This window comes from Camarhynchus parvulus, chromosome Z (assembly GCF_901933205.1).
Source record: "Camarhynchus parvulus chromosome Z, STF_HiC, whole genome shotgun sequence".
In the NCBI taxonomy this organism is placed as follows: domain Eukaryota; kingdom Metazoa; phylum Chordata; class Aves; order Passeriformes; family Thraupidae; genus Camarhynchus; species Camarhynchus parvulus.
Window position 1 is genome coordinate 4,887,966 of NC_044601.1, and position 14,217 is coordinate 4,902,182.

Consider the following 14,217-nt stretch of genomic DNA (forward strand, 5'->3'; position numbering starts at 1 on the left):
TAAACCAGTTTCATTTATATTTATTATAAACTAATGTAGTATCTAGCTAAGCACTAGAGATATTAATAGCATCAAGAGATCATTTTCAAGACAAATTGAAATGATCTCTGTATTTTTTTAAAGTTTTCTAAGAGATACAATTTGCTATTTTTTTATGGTGCATCAAGCCTTCATTTCACCAGAGATGTGCATCACAGGACGCAACAGGTATTTAAACATATATAATAATATGAATGTATTAATTAAAAAAAAAAAGAAAACAAGAGAGAGAGAGATAAAAATGCCCAGAATCAGTAAACTTTGGAAACTGTGGTATCTCTCTTCATGCCAAAAGCAAGCACTTACTTTAAAAGCCAGCTTTCACAGATCTTTTACTTAATGGACTTATCTAGAAAGAACAAACAGGACTTGTCTTTGGCTGTCAGCAACTTTCTGAACAATGACAGAGCTTTATGTTTCTGAAGTCTGATTTTAAACTATGGATTGTCCATTTTACAGATTAATCATACACAGATACAGGGACGTAAGATCTAAGAGGCTTTATCAGGTCAGGACAATGCGCCTCATTGTTAATTCTGACAGAAAAAGCTCCAAGTCCCTCTGCATCCAAGCTGGCAACCTGGAGTCCTCACCAGCAATTATCTGCTCTGCACCACGGCCTTCTCCTCCCTGTGGATATATTTTATACTCTATTAACTCAATTTTTATCACCCAGGGAATGCTCCCTGTCTCTTTTGCTTCCCACTCACTGGTTTCCCCCAGCCAGCAATACTTGTTGGTGGGGAGTGTTCTCTGCTGCTTTTGCAGAGAAACCAAAGTGGTTCCTAAAATCATAAATCACTCTGACACAAAAAAAAAAAAAAAGCAACCTTAAGTATCTACTTCATGTCAAATAATCCTCTGAATAGAAATGCTCTGGGACAAAGACACACTTTTGCTTCCTCTCCATCTGCCATCTTGCTTTCAGAAGTTTGTCTAGCTTTAAAAAAAAAGCGAGAAAAAATTGAAAAGACAGGACAAACTAACAAAATGGAAGAGATGTATTCTCCATCCAAACAATCACAAGTGTTCCTCCTTTCTTTAAATAAGTTGCAACTTGAGAGAAATTTCCATGAGGCACCAGGCGTCATCTGTGAAGGTCCTTAAAGCTGAAAATGGGTGATTTTCATGTGAAGTGTCACACTGTTTTAACAGCTGTCAGCTGACCCCACACAGAGGTTTGCACAGACACAACCAACGTGCAAGACAAAGTGAAAAGCAGACAGGTGTCACTGTCCAAATCATCACTTCAAGAAGATACATGAAAGTTAAACTGCTTCACATTTATGGGAGTAATATGAGGTTGTCATGCCTATCTTTGAGTTTCCCTGGCATTTAGCAAGGTAGGATCACAACCAATTTTCTTCTAAGAAGAGACTTCTTTTTGTTTCAAATTTTCAGAGTTTAAATGAAAATCTGACAAAAATAATTGAAGCCAATGTCCCTGAAACTACAACCAAGGGAGTAAGTGGATATAGAGAGGCAAAACCTTTCAACACCTTTTGAAAAGTAGAGTCAGCTCTCTTGGCTTCATGGGCCATGCTCCAGGCCTTTCTACATTTGATATACTTTAGCACTATGCTAAGTAAGAAGAAAAAAAAGAAAGAAAACCCCAAGCCAAATAAATTTGGATAGCAATAGGCTGATAATAGTGCATTGACTACATCCCAAAATCACCATCCAGGAAAGAAAAATAAAATTAAAAGATGATATTAAGTGCATTAGTGCACTGCTGAGTCAAGTGAAAAAGTATCCATGCACAATGTAAACAAACTCCAAAAATTGTTTCCCTACAGCTTCTCATAATAATACTAAATGGTAATTTTTAAAAGAGTAAGCAACAAACCAAATGGATTTTAACACTATTTTGTATGGTAAAATAAAATCTGCTATGTATGAAGATATTAATTGAGGTGTGTTTTAAATTTTTTTTCTCTTAAGTGAAGTGAGTGTACATTGTAAACGTCAGAGAAAGAAAAATTGAAACAGTCCACTGTACATTCCTGGAAATGAACTTCAAAGCACATCTGGTTTACATTTAACTAGTTATGTCACTGGAAACACAAACTAAACCATGGAGCTTGTCATAAAAATCTCAACTTTCACAGACTCTGGTGCTTCAAACAAGTCTACTCCTCACAACAAACTGATAAAAAATTTCAATTGAACTACAAACAAAGCAAGAGTTTTGTTGTTTCTTCAGAGTTGCTGATGAGAGTCACATTAAAAATTCTTGATGACTAATAAGTATCAGAGCATCTTCAGTGCTCAACACAGAGCTCCTGACTACAGCAGGATTTTACAACTAGTGAACTTACAACTCCAAAACGAATTATGAGAAACAGGATTTGGGCAGAAAGAGAGTAATTTCTTTCTCTGCTGCCAACACAGCATTACTACTGCCTAGCCAACGTGAGTAAAACCACAACATTTAATAGTTTTATAGGCACTTTTACACAAAACCCCTCCTGATCAACTTTTTTTACCACACTGGCTAAATTTAGATGTCAATCTAAGGACAAAGACTCAAGATTATTAACCATAATAGTGTTATTACCATTAAGAAATAAATCCAAGTTTACTGTTTGAAAATGCAGATACATTTTATTTCAACAGGATTGGCTGGGTTGTCTGCATTGTGGCTTCTCACCCACCCAGCTTTAGGTCAGTGTTTAGTGCTCTGATGCTCTTGGTAGTGAGCACCTCCCCTCAGCACACTACACCAATTTCTCTGTCTAGAAGATTCCTCAAGAAACATGTGCAGTAAGGGCACACAGTACACTGCTTTCACAGACAGAAGTCTTGCAGTGCACAGACACTAATCACAGAGAGAAACCCTGGAGAATAAATTCCTGAGCACTGTGGGCAGGTAGGCACGGAGACAGCTTGGCACAGAAAGCCAAGGGAAATCCACTAGGGTTGGCACAAGAAAAGCCCCGCTCTGAACAAGTGGTACCAATTTGTAACATGCCAAAAGAGCAAGAACTGACTTCCAAAGGGGTCCTCTGAAACCCACATGTATTAAAACATAAAGGAATGCAATTTCTTTTGCATAGAAGGGGTGAAGATGTTTTGCAACAAAGACTTACAGCTTCCCCATCACTCAAATGCAAAACCATTTACTATAAAAACTTCCTAATGGTTACAAATACTGAGATTTACTGTGGAACTAAACAAAAAATAAAGGAGAAGACCAGAAAAACTGTTCAACTCCTAATACTAATTAAGAGCTGGCACATAAAGTAATGCTTCCAATTTTACTTCTTTTGGTACAGTTTTCCATGCATTTTTTTTAATAATTAGAATTACTCATTAGTTTCTATATGCTATATGACATTTTTGCTGCTTTAACATCTGTAGTAATGCATTAACTAACATTAAAGTACTAACTAACATTAATAGTAATATTACTATTTAGAAAGATTATTTATAAATATTACTATTTATAAAGATTACTATTTATAAATATTACTATTTATGAGGACAGCAATTTTGATTATACTGAAAAAACGAAGGACAATTTTAGTATTACTAGGCAAAAATACCCAGGTGCTGGAATGCGTCACAAATAATAGGATTTGATCTAGAATTAACTATCACCCCAGACTGAAGGGAGAGAAGAAGGGAGAAAAGAAAAAGGAAAGTCTATGATCAAGACAGATGCATTTCCCTAAATGGCAGATGTGATGTTCCTACTGTGTGATCAAAGGCAAGTATGTATTGTAGCTAAGCCAAGGAAAACATTATCACATCAAATTAAATTATTACTTTGAAAGACATTCAGAGCAACACCCAACACACGAAAAAGCAGGGAAATAGAAAGAGAAATGTGAAGATTTATTCAACATCACAACTCTCTCTCTTTTCCTCTGGTGTCTGCCACCACTCCCGTGACGGTTTGGCTTTGACGTGGCAGAATAAACAGCAGATCTGACAGGACGCGCAGACTCCTCACCTTCACAGGTGTCTGTCTCCGAGCTGAACAGGTAACCCCGGGGGCAGGAGCAGCTGTAGCTGCCCGGGGTGTTGCGGCAGAGCCCGTTGTCACACAGCAGCCCGTTCACAAAGCACTCGTCAATGTCTGCAGGGACAGGAGACAGACCGTGACCAAAAATGACACCTCTGGCTTGCAAAGCTCTAACTCACTTTCAGGTTTCTACTGCAAAGATTTCTGTTCTGCCTTTAAAGTTGGTTTTTGGTTTTTTTTTTTTCACTAGCAAACTCAAAAATTAGTTCACAGTTAGGTTTAAAAGAATAATTATGCTTTCCTACAATGACCCTGGTCATTTGAGTTTGGTCAATGACCTTGACCTTGGTCAAATGACAATGAGCTTTGTCATTTCTATGACTACACCATATAAACTAATGGAGGTCTATTTGCTCTGAAAACAGTATTTTAATTATTTCTTTTATTTAAACACAGAAACAGCAGTGTGTTAATTACTGTTCTGTCACAGACGTGTTTTATGAAAAATCCTTTCCTTAGGATTTTTCCTCCTGAGAAGCTGAAAGGCCTCAGGAACAAAATGTAAACAATAATTATCTGCTGCTGTGGAATGCAACAGGTGGATCTGTGATTGGTCTCATGTGGTTGTTTCTAATTAATGGCCAATCACAGTCAGCTGGCTCGGACTCTGTCCAAGACACAAGCCTTTGTTATCCATTCCTTCTTTTTCTATTCTTAGCTAGCCTTCTGATAAAATCCTTTCTTCTATTCTTTTAGTATAGTTTTAATATAATATATATCATAAAATAATAAATCAAGCCTTCTGAAACATGGAGTCAGATCCTCGTCTCTTCCCTCATCCTAAGACCCCTGTGAACACTGTCACACTGTTCTAACTCTCTTTTATAGGCTAAAATTGTTTTTGTTATCCATGAAGTGGATTAAAATCTATCCTGTATGGTTCACACAGCCATCTCAAGAGTACACATACACCTCTCCTCCAGAGGAACACTGTATTTAAAAAAAACTATGATCAAGACCAGGATATCAAGCACGTTGACTAGGTATAGTAACATAATTCCCTGAACTCCCTTTAAACTAACTGAAAATAATTCTAATTAAAAGTAATATGTCTTCCTCATTGCCCTACTATTTATTCTATGAAAGATGAAAAAATATAATTTTAAGCCTTTTCCTATAATGCTCATCACATGTTAAAATAACCTTTGTGTATAAAAGAATATTGATAGGATAAGTCAGGATAAACATGACATTTCATCCTGCTTCAGGTTGTCTCCTCTTTATTGACTGCTTGATTTCCCAAACCTAATATTGCAACTGAAATCTTAAATCGATTTTTGGTGAGTTTTTAAGTTAAAAAATATAGAAGTGAGAATGCAATATAATTACGATCTCGTGAATTTTGGTTTCCCCAACTTCTTCAGATTTTCCAAGCTGTGTTTATTCTTGTAGGATTCAGACAACAAAGCCTGAATTTCCCCAGATGATGAATCCAAGATTTAAGTCTGGCAGCCATAAATTTAAAAAAAGCTCTTCTTTACTGTCTTAATCTAACTTCATCTGATTTCAACCAAATTTGTAAACTGACATTTTCAAGAGAAATTTTGAGCTTGTTGTCATACAATGATTTAGCCCCAGCTGTGCAGTGTGATGAATGCATTATTTCATTAGAATCTCACAGAATAACTTTGAATTTGGACTGTAATCTGTTGGGATAAGCTCTGTAAAAACACTGAACAAGGCAGCTCATGCTTTAAACCCACTCAGACCTGACAAAAATACTGTCTGCATTCTGACTGATGACCATTTTTATTTCCTGGCATCTCATAAACTGTGCCATTAATTATAATCTTTCAACCTTTTATCTGAGTGTTCACACTTAAATTCTTTTATGGAAAAATTCTATCCAAGAATAAACACATCCTCACATTCAGTCAGCTTTATCTTTATTTAAGTAAATGCATAGATTATACTAGCACTTACCTAATCCCAAGAGTAACTAGCTAAATAAAACCACTTCCAATAAAATCCACTTGGAAATGAATACATGAAGCATTTTAAAAATAAAAACACCAATACTTTTCTGCAGCGGTGCTTCTCCTACCGGAAGGTCATGTTTCAGGCTTTAGGAAGTAATAGATGTAAACTTTCTCTATTCAAGCAGATGAAAGGAGACACTTTCTTTACTTTGTGTTTCCTTTGCATCACCAGGAAGGAATGTTTGATATGAAAACTATACTGCAGCTATAGACCAGGTTTTGCCCAGCAAAACTGGTGGAGTTTTGCCAGTGGACAGGTCAGTAAATCTTTAAGTGCAGAGAGCAATAATTTACCAAAATAAAAACAGTACTTAAGGACAATACTTTGGACATCTGATGGTTCCTGACAGATTTCTATTAGCTTTTATTTTAAACAAACTTTGCCTTTCTGCTTAAAATTGCAAGGCTATAAGCAACATGACTGTACAATGCACTTGTGGTGTAACACACTTTTTCTGAATGTAAGAATCCCCAAAAGAAAAAAACAAAAACCCACTGGATTTCATGTATGTTCATGAATAATAAAATTAATTAGATGGAGAGTGAAACCTGCAATGTTACCTCCTGTTTACACATCCCAAACAGCAACACAGTAAAATATACAGCATACAAAAATATACAGTATGCAAAATATACAGGAAGAATAACAATTATCCAGAGACTGAGAAAAGCATCATTCCAGGTTTTTTGCATTTTGATTGTAGCTTGAAGAAGCAGATGTCTTGCAACCTAAATCCTGTCAGGTAAAACCAGCATCAACACAATGATAAATAATTGATCCACAATTAAAAAAAAAACCACCAGAACTTACCCACACAATTGGTTCCAGCAGGATCAGGCTGGTAGCCACTGTTGCAGTTACAGCGATAGCTGCCACGCAGGTTTTCACAAATCCCATTGGAGCAAATATCAGGATCCAAAGCACACTCATTAATATCTGCAGCAGCACGACAACAGAAGACAATCAGGCACTGCCAGGTATGACAAACCTGACTCACTGCATGCTGGGGCTCTCAGCCAGAGCCAAGGCACAGCACAGGTGCAGCCCAAAGGCTGAAAGAGGTGATTATTCTCCTTTGTTTGACACTAGAAGGACAAACCTGGAATATTGCATCCAGTTTTGGGCCACTTCACATGGGCCCACTCCTCAAGCCTCCCATGCACCTGCAGAAGCCTGTCATACTCCTGGCACTCCTTGCTAAACTCAGCCCCAGTGTCCTAGCATTCCCAATCCCATGCCTACACATCTGGGCAGCCTTCCTCTGTTCCTCACAGCATTCTTCCCTGGCTCCACTGACATTGCACTTCCTTCTCACACTTCAGTTTGATCCTTACTCAGCCACGCTGGTCTTTCCCCTCCTTGCCTGATTTCTTACACGTGTGAACAGAGAGCTCTTGTGATCTCAGGAAAACGTCCTCAAAGCTCTGTTCTGCTCCTATAAACCTGAGGGCAGCTTCCAGGGAATCCCATTCAGCAATGCCTTAAGCAACTGGAAGTTCATGCTCATGAAATTCAGGGCGCTCTCTTTACCCTCCACCTGGCCCACACCCCTCAACTCAGCACGAGTTCCAACAGGGCATGATCAGTGCAGTTCAGGCTGCCATCAGTATGGACATCACTAATTAGTTCATTGGTTCATCACTAATTAGCACATCTGTGCTGGTAACCAACAGGTCCAGTAATGCCTCTGCTCTGTTTAAACTATCACTTGGATTAAGAAATTTTCCCTCACAGTGCTCTAAGTGTCTCCTGAACTACACTCAGCTCATGTCAGCGTGGCTAAATTCCCTCGGCAGCATCAGTGCCTGAGGTGTAAGAAGAGGCTGAAGGGACTGGATTTGTTCAGCTGAAAAGAGGGAATATCAGAGGGAACCCTAACAGCACCACCCTGATTTTATCAGATGGTTACAAACAAGATGGAGCCACTTCTTTGAGGTGCACAACGACATGGCAAGAGACAACACTTGCAAGATACAACAGTGGAAATTTAAATTAAACACCAGGAAAACAATTCTTCACCTTGAGTGTGGCTAAGCAGTGGAGGAAGCTGCCCAAAGAGGCTATAGGAACTCTGTCCTTGGAGATTTTCCAAATTCCCCCAGGCAAGGCTTTGAGAAATGGTTTAACTTTGAATATACCCTTGCTCTGAGCAGAAGGTTAAGTTGGATCACCTCCAGATATCCTTTCCAACCTAAACTGACAGGGAACTACGTGTTTTTAACACAAAGCTTGATGCAAAATACCCAGCCTGTGGACCCAGTGCCTGTAGTTTAGGGATCTAGGTAAAAAGTTATAAATTGCTACTTGACACATAAATTTTCCTAACACATAAGTAAAACATAGGTCAAAACTATAGCATGTTCAGTCCTGTAAGTACTTGCTGGAAATTTAAATTTTTTCTCAGACAGACAGGACAGGATGATGGATGAGTTATATACCCTGAATTTACAGTTCCATATAAAATTTCTGCCGTAGTTGGAAAAGTCCAAAATATTCATATGAACTGTAAGAAGAGGAACAGACTAGTTTTAATGCTTCTTGCCTCTGAGGAAGAGAGGGTTTTTCAATATTTTCCTTCTTCTCATATGGTAAGCCCATCACTTTAAATAGTTCCTTTCCCAAACCCTGGAAAGAAAGGGTGCTGGCCTAGCTGTGACTTCATGAAAGGCTTGCTTTATACTTATAGGGCTCAACTTTTTGTAAAGAACATTTCCTCTTTTATCACAGTGCAGTTCAGATACTGATTTAATACATTTAATCATATATGCATTTGGAAAAAACCATGCTACCCCTGGATAAAAACTCAATGCTATGAGATGTCTGAAAAACTTTGTAAGAAAATACGATTTGGCATGCCACTTCAGATTTGTATTTTCTTTAGAGCAAAATGTATTCTGTAGCTCACTAGACATGTCTGGATCTTGGGGACAAGCCACGCAAGGAGTGTACAAGCAGTGACAGGAGCAGAAGCATGAAAATTGGCCGCAGTGCTGCTGTACAAGAGGCACAGAAAACCCTGTGTTTGCTCTAGAAACCTGAACAAAAGAGGACTTCGGTTGAGGCATGAATGATCTTTGTCATGCACTCGGTAGACAGCACAGTTGTTTCAATGTTTTAATGAGAAATTGTATTTTCCATGTGTCCAAAAGGACACATGTACCTCTTCACCAGGCTGCATGCAAATTCTTATGGTAGGATGCTGCTTGTTTTAAGTATGACTGAATACTGACATTACTTCTCTGAGATTTAGAGATTCTTCAAAATTCACTGAAAAGTAAACGGAGAGAATTCATAAACTCCATGGATTTCAAATTACTCATACAAGCTTACAACATGTTAAGCAATGAAGAAAAAAATATGCAGATAGTTAACAGTACTGAACAAAACCAGAATTTCTTTTATTTAAGTGCAATTTTTAAAAGTTATTTAGGCTTTTGCTAAATGTAATGATGGAAGCTCTTATTCTGTTTCTGCTGCATAGAATAGGAGCTTTAATGCTGACAAGGATCATTATTAACACATCAGACAAATACCTAGAAATAAATTTTATGTTCCTATATCCTCCTATTCCTTCTTCAACCCATTTTACTTATCTGGCAGCTGCAGCATGCTTTGCCCCTACTTCAGACCTGGCTCAGCCATTATTTTCTAAAATCCCTGTCTCTGTGGTACGAGGAAAAGGATGTGGAGCTTTACAGTTCCCAATACTAAATGCAAGTGGTCACTTTCAGGACTTTTTTTCATAAGGATATGGTTTTTTCAGTTAAGCTCCCTTCCAATTTTTCACTCCACAGAGATACAATCTGTCCATGGAAATGATCCATGAGTGAACATTGGATCTGGAGTGAAAAACTGCTCTGTTACTATCCCAGCTGACTGAAATTCAACTGCAAATGCAAGTGACTCCTGTCAAATGAGAGAGAACTGTTTTATGCCTGATCTGAAAACATTTCTAATCTCAAAAAAAAAAAAAATCATAGGTCAGAACTCTGAAACAGATTACTTTTTTTTCTTGAGAGGGTCAGGCAAAATCCACTGTTCTACAGAATTAATTCTAGCTTCTTCTCTAGACAACACTCAAATATTGTAGTCTGAGAATTAAAATACTAAAATTAACATATTAATCTTGAAGTTAAAACTCCACTCTAGTATGCTATCATAAAACAGTTCTGAGGATTTTTTTTTAAACTATGAATCATTGTCCTAGGGTGACTTTACGATGCTGAATTGTTAAATTGGTAATCAGTTGTTAAAATTTCTGTAACAACATTTCAACGTTAACAACAAAATGTTGTTACATAAACAATTTTATCCACTCTTCTTGAAAGAAATTTACCTCCTGAACTTCTTGGGGGAGGGGCCACTTAAATTTGCCTTCTAGAAACAAATAATTCAGAAATTTCCTCCCAAAATTTGCCCTAAACCAGGACAATCATATATATTAAAGAAAATATGCAACATACCTCTTCCATCAACAGTAATGCCTATTCCACTGCTACACAGGCCATGGAACTCAGCTGCTCAGTTGAGGTGGAGATGTTGGGAAAAAGAAAATGTTATTTCCAGTATTTCATCTTCCTTCATTCTAAACTAAACCCACAAGATTTTTTTTCCAAAGTAATTTTTCCACAATGTAACTAACGAAATGCCAACGTTCACATGAAATAACCACTTATAGATAATTTAGTTAAATCTATGTAAGGTAGCACTCCATTCTGAACTTTCATATATATATATATACAAAACCAAACTTAGATGACCAGAGTTAAAAACTTGGGTGATTTATTTTTCTTTACAATCTTGACATGATTGTCCTCTCAAGTTACTGCCTTTAATCACACTGTCAGTTTTACTTGGTTTTTTTTTAAATAGTTTTCTGCTACACTATTAATACTAAGTGGAAATTCTGTCCAAGATGCATCACCTCATCTCTGTAGTCAAGAGGGTTTTTTTTTTTTTAATCAATTCCCAGGTTTACTTAAAGAATTGATTGTTATAAAATGAAATATATATTTCTAGAAATAATATGGGCTGCTCTTTTAAGCTGGATTGACTGGACCAGGAAGTCTTCATTGGAGAATTCTGCTTATTCTCTTGCAAGAATATAGCAAACAACTCGGGAACCCAAATTCACCCTGTTCCCTTTTCTTTAGGGCATGAAATAAAAATCAACAATGTGATTTCAACAAGAGTTTTGTTTAAAGTCTGTATGTTCACTGTACCACTCGAAGAAACACAAAAATTTTACCTGAGTTTTTAGCAGGGCAGGGATGGCACGGCTCTCCAAAGCCATAGTCAGGGTTGGCACAGCAGCATTCAGACTTTGTCACGGCACCAGGGAAGGGACGGACACACAGCCCTTTCCTGATGCCCCCATAGCATGTGCTACGCATGTGAGTATCTAAAGAAAAACGACAAGGGGAGAAGTAATTATTTCCTTAGGCTGAAAATTAAATGTATGCATACTATCCCAAAAGCTAAAACCCCTTATTTTTGGTCAACAAAAAGGTCACACTGGCTACATCTGCATTGCCTTAATAATCTTGGTGACACCAAGGCCAATTCTCAGCATAGTTGCCCCCTGGGGCTTTCCCCAAAGCACTTTCAAACCACCTAAACCAGGATTTTGTGACCAAATTCAAAGGCATTCCAAAGGACCCAGCAAAGGCGACCACACCCCAAAGCAGCTTTGTAAATCCATTAACAAATATCCCAGTAAGAAACACAGAACAGCCTGGATCAGCATGTGGTGGCTGATTCTTCCCTTTGGGAAGTAGCACAGACACTTCTGACTTCCAAAACGGTTCCTCAGGTAGGATAACTCACCAGCAGCACAGGCCTGGTAATATGGGATATTATACTGGGATATATATATATATATATGTATGTATGTGTGTGTGTGTATATATATATATATATATCAGAATATAATAGCCCATATTACCCATAATATCCCAAAATAGTATAAATATATATATTGGGATAGACATATTATAATATGGGATATTATACCAGCTTCTGGAAGGAGGAGCATGGTCTCCAGCTGTATTTACAAAATCATGAACAGAAGTACCAGCACACTAAAGAGGCTCCAAAATCTAGCTGAGAACAGGAATCTAGCAAATTTTACACACATCTAGGCAGTGAGGAAAGCAGTGATACTGTCCAGACTATAAGAACCTTCAGGGGGTTTGTGATTAAAACCACACTCTGGAAGCTAAAGTGCCATCCTTGGGGAAAGGCCTGGAAATGGTGGGCTGGATAAACCACCACTTGTCACACAAACAAAACACAGAACACCTGAAAGGTTCTTCAACCCCGAAAACCAGTCCAAAAATTAGACAGCAGAAAAATTATACAGGCCAACCATACACGTGTAAGACTCACCATGTACACACTGTCAATCTTACAGCTGATTTAATCACATAAATCAATTTGACAGCCTTGACCAGTGAGATGCAGGAAGAAGCATCTTCCAAGACACACCTTCCATAACTACCTTTACAGGAATACTCACGTCCCATACTTATCCAAGAACTATGAGAATGTCTCTGAGACTGCTTTTTATGCATTTGTTTGGGGTTTTGTTGTACTTTTCTGGTTTTGGTCTCTCTAAGCTTCAATGCTTTTTCCCATGTTTGCTTACAGGATAGTATTAGACATCTTTGAACAACCATGTGATTGGACAGTCCTTCTAAATATGTGTAGCTGAGAACTGCAGGATAAAGATAATCAGCCTTTACTTTTGACTCTAAAATTCTACAGGAGCTGCAGAAATACTCTTTGTTTCAGGTATGTTTATGGCCCAGAACAGAACATAGCTTTAATTTATGCTCCTTGACAGTCTCCCAGTAAAACCACCATGCACTGTGGCCTGGACATGAGCCTGAATGGACTCAGAAACTGAAACGACTTTGAGGGAATCCAGACAGCTCCTTGCTTGAAGTATGACCCCAAAACAACAAAGAAAAGTTGCATGAGAAGCTTTACAGTGAATGTTGAATATCCAGGGCCAATCCAAATAAGAACTGGCAATTCCTTATGTGTTCTGTCGGCCCTTTGAGTGTTGTAAGCTGGCTCCTGTATAACAGTACTGCCTGCACATAAATGTTTTCTCTTGCTTTTGGTATCCCATGGAACAGATAGTTCTGGAGCTACATATGTCCTAGATTTTAGAGTTTTTTCCTTGCCAAGAATCTAGGTGAAGCCAGTACAACTTGCTTGCACTTGACATCAGGAAAAGATTATGATGCTTGAAAATAGTCGAGGACTTTCACACAAGAAATGTCTGTTCATTTACTTTGCAAAATAATTAGTGGTATCACAAACTTTCCCTCCATCTCAGACAAGCCCAGCTGCCACCCTGACAAGTTCTGCCATGAACAAAGGGGGTAATAATCAACCACTGCCCTGCCACAGAATGGGAGACTACCCCCTAGTAATGTGTCTGTGAGGAAATGGAGAAGCAAGTCAAGGGAAGGAAATGGCACCAAGGGAGACTGCAGAGGGACAGGAGACTGGAAAGTGTGAAAGAAATACTCTGGAGGAAGGTCTTCAAAGATGTGGAGTGGGAAGTAGCTGAAGGAAGCTATAGATGTACTGAGCAGCTGCTCTGCACAAGAGAGCAAGTGCTCTCAGCGCACATCAGTGCTTTTAGAGAAGTGACACAGAGAGCTTGGGGACAATCTCATGCCTAGTTACAGGAAAACAGTCTGATCTACACAGCCAGTGATTCACCAAGCCTGTGAAGGATGAAGAACCAAGCTGCCTCTCCCACAGCAGCTGTGTGACAGGGAGAATACCCCCTTGGGCTGTGCTAAGAGCAAGAATGAGGACAGGCACCTCTTTGTGGATGATTCAATTGCTGCAAGCACCTCACAAAGGATCAAGTTCTCCATTCCACAACAGTTCTGAGTCTGCACTTACTGATGAACCTCTGCTTCTCCCCATGTTTAGTTTGATTAGCCTTTGACTACTCATTCCAGAGCACCAAGAATTTACTTTTTGCCCTGGATCAGAGATTAGCATTGCTGCTGCTGTACCTGTGTACCTGTTTATGGGACTCTCCACTCTGTCCCAAGGCATGGCACTTCTACACTCTTAAATTTGGCAGTGTAGCTCTTCAATACCTACAAAAATTATGATCACCACATTTGTGGTCAATATCAGGT

The 14,217-nt window shown here is 38.5% G+C and overlaps 1 protein-coding gene across 1 annotated transcript in view; it reads right to left on the reverse strand.

The window, feature by feature from the left end:
- FBN2 (fibrillin 2) overlaps nucleotides 1-14,217 on the reverse strand; it is a 121,732-nt gene that overhangs the window by 59,040 nt on the left and 48,475 nt on the right. Inside the window, 4 exon segments of the mRNA XM_030969525.1 lie at nucleotides 3,995-4,120; nucleotides 6,857-6,982; nucleotides 10,510-10,563; nucleotides 11,295-11,447. Of these exon segments, the coding sequence (XP_030825385.1) occupies nucleotides 3,995-4,120; nucleotides 6,857-6,982; nucleotides 10,510-10,563; nucleotides 11,295-11,447 (459 nt within the window).